This window comes from Balaenoptera acutorostrata, chromosome 2 (genome assembly GCF_949987535.1).
Source record: "Balaenoptera acutorostrata chromosome 2, mBalAcu1.1, whole genome shotgun sequence".
Taxonomy (NCBI): domain Eukaryota; kingdom Metazoa; phylum Chordata; class Mammalia; order Artiodactyla; family Balaenopteridae; genus Balaenoptera; species Balaenoptera acutorostrata.
Window position 1 is genome coordinate 136,309,798 of NC_080065.1, and position 13,500 is coordinate 136,323,297.

General features: G+C 47.6%; 2 protein-coding genes across 3 annotated transcripts in view; one reads left to right on the forward strand and one right to left on the reverse strand.

Annotated features, from left to right (window-relative positions):
• Positions 1-13,500, forward strand: part of SLC36A1 (solute carrier family 36 member 1) — a 296,571-nt gene that overhangs the window by 124,924 nt on the left and 158,147 nt on the right. The window lies entirely within an intron of this gene.
• The window catches only part of FAT2 (FAT atypical cadherin 2), an 82,441-nt gene that overhangs the window by 44,854 nt on the left and 24,087 nt on the right, over positions 1-13,500 (reverse strand). The window contains exons 3-8 of the mRNA XM_007188621.3: positions 12,599-12,913; positions 6,391-6,449; positions 4,717-5,028; positions 3,505-3,715; positions 1,810-1,949; positions 881-1,162 (exon numbers count right to left, since the gene is read on the reverse strand). Of these exons, the coding sequence (XP_007188683.2) occupies positions 881-1,162; positions 1,810-1,949; positions 3,505-3,715; positions 4,717-5,028; positions 6,391-6,449; positions 12,599-12,913 (1,319 nt within the window). The remainder of the gene's footprint in view (positions 1-880; positions 1,163-1,809; positions 1,950-3,504; positions 3,716-4,716; positions 5,029-6,390; positions 6,450-12,598; positions 12,914-13,500) is intronic.

The following is a 13,500-nucleotide window of genomic DNA, read 5'->3' on the forward strand; positions in this document are numbered from 1 at the left end:
GGCTTAGCTATTTTCAGGGATAATTCCATTTCAGGGGAAAGGCACAAATAAGCAGAGAAGCAGTATTTTCCAAATTGGTTCTCAGAGAATATTAGTTCTTCAAGATGTCAACACGTTATTCAGGAAAAAAAAAATTCTATGGTCAAATAAATTTAGGGAGCACTGAACTAAAATGAAGTTGAAGTTTTCTTTGCTGCAGGACTTCTCAGAGCCTTTAATATATATTTAAGTGTCCAGAGGATGATAAACTAACACATAAGAACCTTGAGTCGGGAAGGCTTGGCTCTGATTTGGGTTCCATCGTAAAGAACTGTATGATGGTGAGCAAGTCTCTCTTCCTCTATGGGACCCAGGTGTAAGATAAGAGAAATGGGTGGGACCAGGGCGGGGACTAGAGTGAGGCAAATGAGGCATGTAGGGCCTAAATTTAAGGAAGCTCTCACTCTCAGGGTCATAAAACTGCAGGCACCTGACCCTAAGAGTCAAGTCCTCCTTCATTTGTGCCCTATATACCTGCTTGCTCTGGGTGGGATGGTCTCTGGGTCCCTCCCAGCTCTGATGCTATGTGAGTTTGTGTGATCATGCAGTCATGGAGCAAGGAGATAATTCTTGGGGGATATTTGGAGTGAGCCCAGAAAAAGCCAAGTTTGCAGGGGGTTCTTTGGCAGCTGTCCCATCTCTTTCCTCACTCCCAGGCATCCGTTATGGAAGGTGCCTCTGGCAGGCTGTGAAGTGTCACAACTCATCTCATGGATTATCATTATGAGCATCAGTACATTTGGCTCAGCAGGAGAAAGGGAACCTTCAGCATGCCTCCTAGCATGTCCACCCCACACATCGCGTGCAAGCACATCCTTACCCAGTTTTTCAGTTAACTCACCATAACTGTCAGTGTGTGCTGGGAAGGCCCCGAGCCCAGGTCCAATTTCCCCACAGTTACCAGGACACCACTACTTGGGTCCAGCTGGAAGAGGCTGGCACTTCCCGGGTCTTGGCTGCCGTGTATGGTGTAGATGAGGCCCTTGCCCTTGTCTTGATCAGTAGCCTGGACTTGGAGGAGCTCAACTCCAGGCAGTGTGTCCTGGGGAACTCTGACCTCATAATGAGGCTTCAAAAACTGGGGCCGATGGTGGTTAACATTGGCAATCATGAAGATGTAGACCTAGGGAGGAGAATGAAAGAGAAGATAGACTGTAAGCTCCAGGGGGTCAGGAACCTTGTCTGTCTGGTTCTCCACCATAACAACTGGGCCTGGCACACAGCAGTCACTTGATAAATATTTGTTGAATGAATGATAGGATTTCAAAATCACAGGGCTTTCAGATGGTATGCAGTTCCGTGGTTTTCAAAAACAAAATTCTTGTTAAAGGGCCTTTTCTTCAGATGCAATTTTTTGGGTGAAATTCCAGTATATGAAACAAATAAAACTGGCTGAAACCAGAGTAGAAATCCAGAGCCCCACTTACCATCATTCCTTATGTCTATGGTAGCCCCTGTGGCACTCTACCTTTAATTAAAAACTGCTCATTTAGACAAAACCCCTCATTATATAGAGATCCACAGTGGGAACAAGAATTCTCCCAAGATCATAGACATAGAGAGTGATCAGACAAGACTAGAGCACAGAACCTTGATTCCAAATTCTGTGTTCTTTGAGGTACACCACATGCACAGAGAGCCTTCTGTATCCTCATCCCAACCAAAGAGGCCCCAGTGTGCAATGGTGGCACAGTGGTGAGCACAGCTGCCTTCCAACCAAGGAGGCCTCCCATCTCCTCTCAACTCAGGGTTCCCAGTGAGGCCTCTCACCTGGGTGTCAGTGGTGTGGGACCCATCAGTCACCTCCACGGTCAAGTTATAGCTTGACCTCCTCCTTGTATCGAGAGGCTTGGCGATGACAATGCTGCCTGTGGTCTTCTCAATGTCAAAGTCCATGTCCTTGTCCCCACCTGGACGGGTGGTAGGAGGAAAGCACACACGACCTCAGTGATGTAGGCAGTAGTAGCACAAGCACTATGGGATGTGGCTGGCAGATCTAGAGGAGGTGGTAGTTGATCCTCTCAACTTATTGTCAAATTATTTTGAAGATCCAAGTGATGATTCAGGAAAAGGTACACTTATAAGGACTGAAGAGTCCCAGAGGAAGACCAAAATTTGCGCTAGAATGTATTCTGCTACCAGCATTGAAACATACAGGAGTAATGGAGCTCTGCATCATGGCTTACAGGTAGTTTGCATAGTCTAAAGCAGCTTAGACACAGGAAAAAATGGAAGTAACTCTGTTCAACAAGAGGGAATTGTTTTAATAAACTATGAGAATCCAAAATATAGAATTAGCATGCAGCTATTTAAATGTCTACTCGTAGAAATTTGTTTAGTGACATGGAAATATGTTCATGATATATTATATTTTAAAAGGTTATAGGACAATATTTTCATATAACCCTAAGTGTATGGGTGTATAAAGGAAAAGACTAGAGGGAAACATAAAAATGATAACAGGGGATTATCTACGGATTGGTGGGAGTTTAGGTGATTTTTATTCTCTTCTCTGTACTCCTTTTGTTTTCTAAATGTTCTATAAGAAAAAAAGTCAAATACTTAAAAAGAGCAGTGAATCAGAACCAGAAGTAAATCTAGTAGGTCAAAAAGCTTGAGACAGGCTGGTATCCAACCTCTGAAGCAGGCTGGGAATCTCTGTAATAGGACTTCATGGTTCAGGGGGTACTGAAGCTCTTAGATTAGAAATTCTTGACCTGGAATCCCTGGCTGGGTTTCAGAGAATCTATAAAACCCCTAAATGTGCATGCAGGGGTGTGTGTGTGTGTGTGTGTGTGTGTGTGTGTTTGTGTGTGTGTGTACGCACGCACAATCGCATGCATCTTTCTGGGAAGAGGACCTAAACATTCATCAGGTTCCCAAAGGAATCTATGAACCATGCCCCACCCCAAGATGTTTTAACAAAATCTTGATTTAGAAACAGAAAGGAATTTCAGAGGAGGCCATGAGAGCTTGGACCCAAGTGTCTCCTACTACAAGAATGGACCATTTCCCTGATCTTGAGGATGGAACCTGGGACCAGAACGTTAAGCAGGGCCCCAGGGTACAGCTGGCCTCGGGCTCATGGTCAGTGAAGTCAGCTCTACACTGATGTTCACATTGAGGCAGAAGAGGAAACATAAAACTTGTGCTTTCTCTTCTGGGTCTCTCTGGACCACTGTCTTAGGCCCCCCAGGAACTCGGGATAACTGAGGCCCTGTTTGGCTCTGGCTGGGGTTACCAGTGAGACCGTGGAGGTTGCACCTGAGATCACAGCTGGTGTGAAGGAAAGCTTGGCAGAAGCAGTGGTCTGACTACCCACTGCCCCAAAGGACCAGGAAAGAGGCAATCACCACTCATGGCCAAAACAGCAGCTGCCATGGAGCGTGACCTTGAGAGGGCTCAGAAGGATTGTGTCCTAAGGACTAGGGCTGGTCTGCAAGGATGGGACCCTTGGACCCTCACCTGAGATGCTGAACCAGAAGAGACCAGGTCGGCCCTCGACACTGATGACTCCCACCATGTGGTTCACGGGGTCTGTCTCCATGACTGTAAAGCTGTAGTGGGATTCATCAAAGGCCAGTGGGATGGAGGAGGGCCGGGGCTGGGGGATCCACTCAATGTGCAGCCGGACACTGGCCGAGAGCGGTGGCTGCCCACCGTCTGTTGCCTTGACCTGAAAAGAGGCCGGAAGTTGAGGCTTTGACTGTAGGGTTGGGGTTAAGAAACAAGAAGACCCAGGTGGCCAGGCCAGGAGACAGAGCACCCTGTGACTGACTGAGCTGGCCTTTCGTCCACTGGTTCATCCATTCGACACACAGCTGAGAGCTTACGTAAACAGGCACCAAGCCAGTTGCAGCAGGCACAGTGGTGAACAGAACATAGAACTGTGCTCCAGAAACTCATAGGCAGTAAAAAATGAATCAAAGCCACTGTTATCTGAAGGCTTTGTGTGCTACTTCCTGAACTGGACTTTCCAGGCATGGGCCCTTTACCCTTCCCAACAGCCATCAACATAACAAACTAGAATTTATTGAGCGCTCCCTATTATCAGGCCCTGCTCTAAAAGCATTGTGTGCAATATCTAATTTAATCCTATTGACAGCCCTCAGAGAGGTACTGTTATCACCTCCCTTTGGCAGGAGGAAACCGGGGCTCACCAGGGTGAATTCACCTGCCTGGGATGACTGCCTGGCCAACAGTGAGGCTGGGGTTGGATTCAGGCTACTGACATGAGAGCCCAGGCCCTAGCCACTTGCTCTATTGGCTTTCTATAAGGAAAATGTTCTTATGCCCATCTTACAGATGATGAAACAAAGGCTCACGAGGGTTAAGTGACTTGTCCAAGGCCACACAGTTGTAAAATGGCAGTGCTAGGATTGGAACCCAGGCTTATCTTGATTTCAAAGCCCTGCTCCTCTCACCAACATCTTTATCTCTAAGAATAGGGTGGATTTCCCAGGCAATAAGGATTTCTCCTTATTGCCCTCAAAGAGAAAGGCCCAGAATTCTGATCTTTTGGCTGAAGTCGGGATTCCCAGTTTCTTTGGGAGAAAGCCACAGAGGAGAGTACTACCTCCATCAAGCCTGAAGGCTGTCTCCCTCCTCCTGTATCCTCAAAGAAAATCCCTGACCAGGTATGCCACTCCCCCTCCACGGCCTCCATCCATCCCTCACCGTTAGGATGTTGTACTCTCCAGCTGGGAAGATGCTGCTGGACGACACGACGCCTGTGACCGGGTCGATACTGAAGCCCCCCTCGTCACTCTCCTCGATACTGTAGGTGACCCTGCCATTGAGACCCACATCTGGGTCTGAAGCCACCAGCCTGTACACAGCCCCAGGGGTCAGTGGGCTGAGCCTCTCTGGAAGGCGGACATTGAAGAGCTTGTGGGAGAAGACAGGGGGGTTGTCGTTGATGTCCAAGATGCATACCACCACCCTAGAGGTGGACCTTAGGGAGGGCTCCCCGTTGTCCAGCACAGTCACCTGGGGACAGAATCCAGTGTGAGTTGACAAACGCAAGGCAGTGAATATGTATCGCCACCCACCACAGTTCTGCCACTACCCCTGCTTTCAAAAGCCTGGAAATACCAGTCCATCTGTTGTTTGGTATACACTCGTGATTTTTATTATCATAACCTCACCTTCTTGGAACCCAGCTCTCTGGTAACCTCGCCCACAGGAAGCGAGCAAGAACAGAGAAAGAAACCAGAAAGAACTGGAAGAAGAGTCGCAGAGGCTCTAGACAAAAGCTAGAACTCTTTACTCAGGAGGCAAATGGCCATTTCTCGGAGACCATTTACTTTTTATTTGCTCGTAATTCTGGTAAGCTTTGTTCTCGCTTTCCTTAAGCTACTGGAGGTTAGAAAAAAATAATTGAGGAGATGTTAATGGAGGCATGGGTGGTACCTTTGGAGTCAGACATGCCGCCCAATGCATGAAATGATATCAAGAGACAGAGTAAAGGCACGAAAACAATTTCAGAATCGGGCTGTTTCAGGTAGGGGCAAATCATCCCATGCATCAGTATGAGAAGGGACATTTCCACTTTAAATGATTCCGAGTTCTTAATATATTCTGCTGTTTAAAGATAAATGCCTCTACTGAACTATGGAGAATGCCTCAGTCCCTAGAGGGCCGTTTGGCTGCTGCTTACTAGTAATGCCTGTTTCATACAAAGGGAACGTCCAGAGCCTGGGAGCATAGAAGGCAAAATTCCTACTGAGGAATATGTGTCCCTCCCAGCTGACGTCTTTAAGACTAGAAGAGATGCCTGTTCATTAGTTGTGGATAGTGCAGGAGGGGGTATAACTAGATTCCTTCTGACTTAATCCCCTCTGAGTCAAGACCAACGCCTCTCATTGGAGTGGTCGCCAGGGATGCTTATGTGATTTCAGAGACGTCCTAGAAAGAGCACAGAGCTAGAGGACAAAGGTCTGGGTTTTCATCCTGGCTCTGCTGCTGACCTAGTGTTTGACCTTGGGTGACTCTCTCTAGTGCGTAGGGATGGACTGGGAAGCAGACCGGACAAGTGCATAGCCCACGTGTACTGCTGCGTCTTCCTATACTCACTGCAGGGATTGCTAATCCATCAGTGCTTCCTATCCAGCCCTCACATGGTTTCAGATTCCTTCCCTTCACAGTGCTCGAGAGCCAGCGAAGACCCTGAGAGTCTCCACCACCAACCACAGCAAGGCTCAGCTTAAGCAGCAACTCCTCTCTGAGTCAGCACCCTCCTCAGCTGCTGCCTGGAAACGTGCATGTGGCCCCAAGGCCTGGCTTGGCTCCAGCCTGGCCTCCTGCAGGAGGTTTTCAAATCTAGTGAATGGGTTCAGCAGCATCACTCACCTCCAGGATGTGTTCATCCTTGTTCTCTCGGTCCAGCTGCTGGGCAGTGGATAGGAGACCTGGGGGAGAGATGGTTGGAGGGAGACTGGAGCAAAGGGCTCCCAGGGCCATTTTATTTTTATTTATTTATTTTTTTAACATCTTTATTGGAGTATAATTGCTTTACAATGGTGTGTTAGTTTCTGCTTTATAACAAAGTGAATCAGCTATACATATACATATATCCCCATACCTCCTCCCTCTTGCGTCTCCCTCCCACCCTCCCTATCCCACCCCTCTAGGTGGTCACAAAGCACTGAGCTGATCTCCCTGTGCTATGCGGCTGCTTCCCACTAGCTATCTATTTTACATTTGGTAGTGTATATATGTCCATGCCACTCTCACACTTTGTTGCAGCTTACCCTTCCCACTCCCCGTGTCCTCAAGTCCATTCTCTACGTCTGTGTCTTTATTCCTGTCCTGCCCCTAGGTTCTTCAGAACTTTTTTATTTTTAAGATTCCATATATATATGTTACCATATGGTATTTTTCTCTTTCTGACTTACTTCACTCTGTATGACAGACTCTAGGTCCATCCTCCTCACTACAAGTTACTCAATTTCGTTTCTTTTTATGGCTGAGTAACATTCCACTGTATATATGTGCCACATCTTCTTTATCCATCCAGCTCTCGATGGACACTTAGGTTGCTTCCATGTCCTGGCTGTTGTAAATAGAGCTGCAATGAACATTGCAGTACATGACTCTTTTTGAATTATGGTTTTCTCAGGGTATATGCCCAGTAGTGGGATTGCTGGGTCCTATGGTAGTTCTATTTTTAGTTTTTTGAGGAACCTCCATACTGTTCTCCATAGTGGCTGTATTAATATACATTCCCACCAACGGTGCAACAGGGTTCCCTTTTCTCCACACCCTCTCCAGCATTTATTGTTTGTAGATTTTTTGATGATGGCCATTCTGACCGGTGTGAGGTGATACCTCATTGTAGTTTTGATTTGCATTTCTCTAATGATTAGTGATGTTGAGCATCCTTTCATGTGTTTGTTGGCTATCTGTATATCTTCTTTGGAGAAATGTCTATTTAGGTCTTCTGCCCAGGGCCATTTTACTGGGATGAATTCAAGGGTTACATTCAAAGCCTAGATCAGAATTCTTCTTGTCTTTGGAGAGCAAGAGCATGAAGGGGAAATGGAACTCTGGAGAGAAAGGAGGGGAAGAGAGGAAGGGGAGAGGACAGCTGAGGTGATGGCATGAGCGGAGGTTCCCACCTACTTCCTGCTTTCACCATGAGGAGGGTGCTGAGCACAGTATATTGCTGAGTGAAAAAGGCAGCTCATCAGGAGTTACAACAGGGATCACGGTCACTGCCTTCAGTTCACGAGAAATCACAAAGGGGTGGCTTTTTACTCCTTTGTTGTAATTCTCTTGTTCATCTGAGACCTAGGACCAGCTCTTCCCATGCTGGGCTGGCACAGATGAGCCAGAGGAGCGCTCCTCTGTAAATTCAGGAGGGTGAACTTAGTGATCTGTAGTTCTGGTTTTCATTTTCTAGACACTATGGCTATAAACTGAGGCCATAAAGGCGAGAAGGTGCCAGTTCTCTGCAAGCATCAGGAAAGTCAAGCTCAAGGTTTTCGGGGGCCCAGAGGGGCATCCACGCCCGTAGACTGAGAGGTCCTAGCTGGGTAGGGAGGTCTCTTTTCAATGAAAGCAGAGCTATTGGTAGGGGGTCAGTGGGTGTTCTAAAAACTTTCAGTAAGTCTCTTGATCTTGTTTAGGCAATTAAATGATGGAGTAATGGACTGAAGTGTGGGGATGGGGGCTCCATGAGAGAAACAGGGATCCGGTGTTGGGGATGAGGCGTCCAGTGCTGGAAATGGGAGTGTGGAGTGAGGAGTGACCTCTGTCTGCGCCATGTTCCTGCCTTCGTGTCCTCCCGCCTTTTCTTCCCTCAATGAAGGCAGGCACGGGAGGAATCCGAGAAGGCTCCTGGAAAGCCCCACAGCTAGAGAGGAGGCTGCATTCCTCTAGGACGGAGTGAATATTGTTTCAGGTGCCCCACCCAGCTTGGCCCCAAGCTGAGGGGCCTCATGGGGAAGGCCCAGTATCCGGGTGCCCCCCAGGAAGAGTGTGGGGATGAGAGGGCCCTGGCTGGGAGCCTTCCTTCCGGCTCAGTCCTGCTCTCCTCCCGCTGCTGGTCTCTCTTCATCCCCTCTCCCCTCTCTCTGTTCATCCCTCACCATCCTCCTCCTCTCTGCCTTCCCAGAGCTTCCTCTCTCCCTCCCCCCTCTTTGCATCTTGGAATCTGTCACTCTTTCTCCATCTCTGGTTTTTCTTTTCTCTCTCTCCCTTCTCTCACCACTGCCTCCCCCTCATCTTCTCAGGGCCAGTGTCCCTGGAATTGCTGCCTGGCCTCCTGGGCCATTGCCCCTGTTCTCAGCCTCATCCCCCCTCTGAGGTTGGTGTCAGGATTCCCAGGGAGTGCCCGTGTAGGATGGGGACATGGCGGAACCACCCCCAAGGGGCTGTGTGAGGGTCCACCGAGGACCCTTCCTGGCACGAGGCAGGCATTCAGCCGATTCAGCTCTTATCTTTCTCTCCTCCAAACAAATGTTCCCGCTGTCACCCCATCTCAGCCCCTTCCCTCTCCCTCCCTTCCCTCATCCAGTGGTTTTATAACTACTGTTGATTCCACCTCTAATGGATTCTAGATTCTTCTACTCTTTTCACCCTGACCCACCGCCATCTATGTCTTACCCCACCTACCCTGCCAGCTTCCTCTCCCACCTCTGCCCTTCCTCAGAATCATAAGAGCCAGCACTCACTGAGCTCTGACACGTCCAGGTGTTCTTCAAAGCTCCTTATGTATCTCCATCTATTCACCCATTTAGTCTTCCCAACCACCAAAGAGGTAGTTATTATTATCTCCATTTTACTGGTGAGCAAACTCAGACACAGAGCAGTTAAGTAACTTCCCCAAGATCTTACATTTGATAAGTGGTGGAAATGGATATGCCTTTAGAAAATGGGCCTACTTGCTCATAAAAGACTAGTAAAGACTGAGGAACGGTCAGACACTGGAGACCAAGGACACGTGAGGACTAGAGGTAGTGTGAGGTCCTGGATGGGAATAAGGATGTTAGCAGAGAAAACTGGGGAAATCTTAGTAAAGTCTGTATTCTCCTTAATAGCCTTGCACCAGTATTCATTCTTAGTTTTGATAAATGTACTAGGTTAACATTAGGGGAAGCTGAGTGATGGGTGTATGAGAACTCTCTTTGCAGCTCTCCTGTAGGTCTACAATTATTTCACCATTAAAATTTTTTTAAAGAAGAAAAAACTAAAAGGAAAAAAAGAAAATGGACGTACTTGCTCTGTCTTCAACAAGACCTGGGTCTTCTTCCCTCCTGCTATTTCTCCTGTCACGGTCCTTGCCCAAGTGCCCTGCCAGACTGCTGCTTGTCAAATCCTCCACATCCTTCAGCTCGGCATAGCCACCCTTGTTCCATGAGCCGTTGCTGGTCTACCACACTGCGCAGCTGCCTCTCTCCTCTGAACAGTCACAGCACCACATCTACTCATATTTTAACAATGTGGTACTATTTTTTTTTATAATTTTTTTTTTAATTAATCAATTAATTTATTTATTTGGCTGCGTTGGGTCTTCATTGCTGTGCGCATGGGCTGTTTTTAGTTGTGGCGAGCGGGCTTCTCATTGCAGTGGCTTCTCTTGTTGCGGATCACGGGCTCTAGGCACGCAAGCTCCAGTAGTTGTGGCTCGTGGACTCAGTAGTTGTGGCTCGTGGGCTCAGTAGTTGTGGCACATGGGCTTAGTTGCTCCGCGGCATGTGGGATCTTCCCAGACCAGGGATCGAATCTGTGTCCCCTGCATTGGCAGGAGGATTCTTAACCACTGCACCACCAGGGAAGTCCCAATGTGGTACTCTTTACACTGGTTCTATAGCTTTTTTTACATCCAAATCTTCATGGTCCTGATGGATTGGATTCCTCAAGGCCTGAAATTATGTTTTATATCTTCCCTTCTCTCTACAGTACGTAATTTAAATGCCTCATCAGGGCAGACACCTTTAAACGTTTGCTGAATAAATGAGTCTTGGGCTTAACAAAAGATTGTGGATGCTGGCAGAGATTCATTCATTCATTTCCCAATTGTTGAGGTCCTACTGTGTGCCAGGACTTTCTATTATAGTGGGCCAAAAAAAATCAAGGTTCCTTTTCTGGAAAGCCTTTGAAGTCTAGTGAAGGACATGGATAATTAATGGAATAATCACATAAATGAATATAATGTTCTAAGTGATAAGTGTTTTTAAAAAGTAGATGCTTCTGGGAGGTGTATTATAGTGTCAGGAAAAACTTTTCTAAGGAAAGAACAGCTGGGCCAAGATCTGAAAGAAGAGCAGGAGTTAGCCTGAAAACGGAGAGAAGAGACTCCTGGCAGAAGGAATAGCATGTGCAAAGGCCCTGTGCCAGGAGAGGGCATGGACCAAGGCAGGCCATGGGGCTGGATCCAGAGAGTGATAGAGCAAGAGAGGCAAGATGAAGCCAGAAAGGAAAGCAGGAGCCTGGTCAGGCACAAGTCTGTGGGACACGTTAGGGTCTGGCTTTATCTTAAGGGCATAGGGAAGCCATCCAAGGGATCCAAGTATGGAAGTAGGACAATATAATGTGGATAAGAAAGGTGGGTGGGGGGGGGTGGATCATTGCTGACTTATTATTTTATTTTCAAATGTTCATGCTGATAAAAATTTCTTCTCAACTGTAGGAAGACTCAGAGCTCCCTGCCCTCTGGGGCATTTTGCCAGACCTGGTGTCAGGGAACTGTTGACAGTAAACAGAGCAGGGATTTGGAAGAAGTAGAGAACCTATTGCCTTAGGTGAGAGATCTCTTCCCTCTTCCAAAAACGGAGGGACAGAGTGGGCCCAGGCAGAGAGCCAGCTTAGGCCTGTTTTTCAAGAGAAAAGCATCCTCCTTCTAGGAGGACTAATCCATTCCCCGAGGTCAAAGGTTCCAAACAGATGTCACAGGGCAAAGAGGCACTCGTATCCCCCGCCCACTGTCTGCCTCAGGATCCCCAGGCCCATCACTCCTCCTGACTCCCTTTTGCCTTAAGGATCAGGAAGCTGCTGCCAGCACTCTCCCCTTCTCCTTCCTCCAATCTTGCCAGACTTCTGTCCTTCCAGGACAAGAGTCAGTTGGAGCTGGAGAATGGGAAGTTGGGTTCGAAGGAGAGAATGTCAGCCTTCTCTGCAGTAGGGTTGTTGTTCATGGTCAAGAGGGACATGTGGCCTTGGAGCCGTACCTGCAGCAGTGAGAACTGGCTCTCACCTTCTTCTGGGAGCCAGGCAGGCAGCATAATTGCAGGAAGCAGGTGGGAATAACACAGCCGGGTGTGAGGGGACTGTGGGCACAGAGGACACACCTGCTGTGCACAGGGAGCTGCTGTCAGCTCCGGGCAGTGGTGGCCCTGCGGGATGTGCGGTCCATGTGGCCAGATCTTCTAGTTATTTTAAGAACAACCAGAAATCTGGAATGTTTTGCGAAATTTCCAAATTTTTAAATGTTGGCAACAACTTGAAAAATCACTGTTTAAAGCTTGTGCAGGCCAAACAGAACACCTTTGTGGGCTACATCTGGTTCACGGCTGCAAGCCAATGACCTCTGGATTCCTCTAAACCATCCAAGATGGGCTTGGACCGAGGATAGACCTTTGTGAGACGGTTGGTTCCTCTGAAGTGGATCTCTATGGCCACCGTGCCGTGAGCAGGCTTGAGATCAGTTTGGGACTAGAGTTAAGAGATTCAACGCTGTGGCTTGTGATTCTCAGGAATGGTCAGTTGGGAGCACTTGGAGGTCTGACATAGTCCCAGCTTGACCACCTAGGGAACCTGCTTAGCTTCCCTAGGCTCCAAGGAAAGAAAACTGACATATTCTTATTCTCCCATAGAGATGGACTTTGTTGAGCAGCACTTCTCAAACTTAGCACACATCAAAATCCTCTGGATGTCATATTAAAATACAGATTTCTGGTCCCCACACTGAGCTCTGATTCAGTAGGTCTAAGATGGGGCCTAAGAACTTGACTTTCTAACAAGTTCATAGGTGATGCTCATGATGCCATTCTAGGACCACACTTTGAGAAGCACTGTTGTAGATAATCCTATGCACCCAGATTTCTGAGGTCCTTACCTGTGAGAGGATGAATAACAAAGAATCCCATATGGTTGCCACTGGTGATATTGAAGGTCAGCTTCCCTTTGGAGCTGGAGTCCGGGTCCCAGGCATCCAGCTGAAGTACGGAGGTGTGCAGGGGTGCATCCTCCCGGACGGAGGGGTAGAACACGGGTCTGGACATCTGGGGTGGGTTGTCATTGACATCCAAAACCTCAATGTAGACTTCAGTTACAGAAGAGCGGGGGGTGGAGCCCCTATCCACTGCCAGTACCGTCAGCCAGTAGCAGGACATGAATTCTCGGTCCAGGGGTGCGAAAGTCTGAATCATTCCTAGGGATAGTTGATCACCAAACCCAAAATATTTTAGAGCTCAAAGTAGCTTTAGAAAACACTTTACCTAACAATCCTGAAATGGTACTGTGGAAAGGATATTAATAAGTATTCCACGAGAAAAGGGAACTATGGCTGATATGACATGGGAGCTGCTGAGTTAAACACAGGGAAATTCATATCCTTATTGTAGAACCTGTCAGAGCCTTTATCTGCTAAGATAGGCCCATGACTCGGGCATGTGGGCATATGCAGGGTTTCCCGAAGACCATGGTAGTTGACCTACTTTCTCCTGACTACTTCAAGCCAAGTCCAATTTATTCATTTCACATTCTCTAAGTGGGATTTCCTTACATTTGTCCTTAGACTGGTTCCTTCAAGCTTCAAGTCCTTATAGATACCAATTCAAGGGTAGGGGTTTGATAAATAAATTGCTGTTCCCCTCTCCTCATCTTCATGATTTTAGAGACTTGGCTTCATTCATTGGTTCACTCATCTACAAGTTGCTTATTATGAACTAGCACTGTTCTAGAAGTCGAGAGTCCAAGAGTGAGTAGAAGAGACTTGTAGCCTAAGTTCTTATGGGT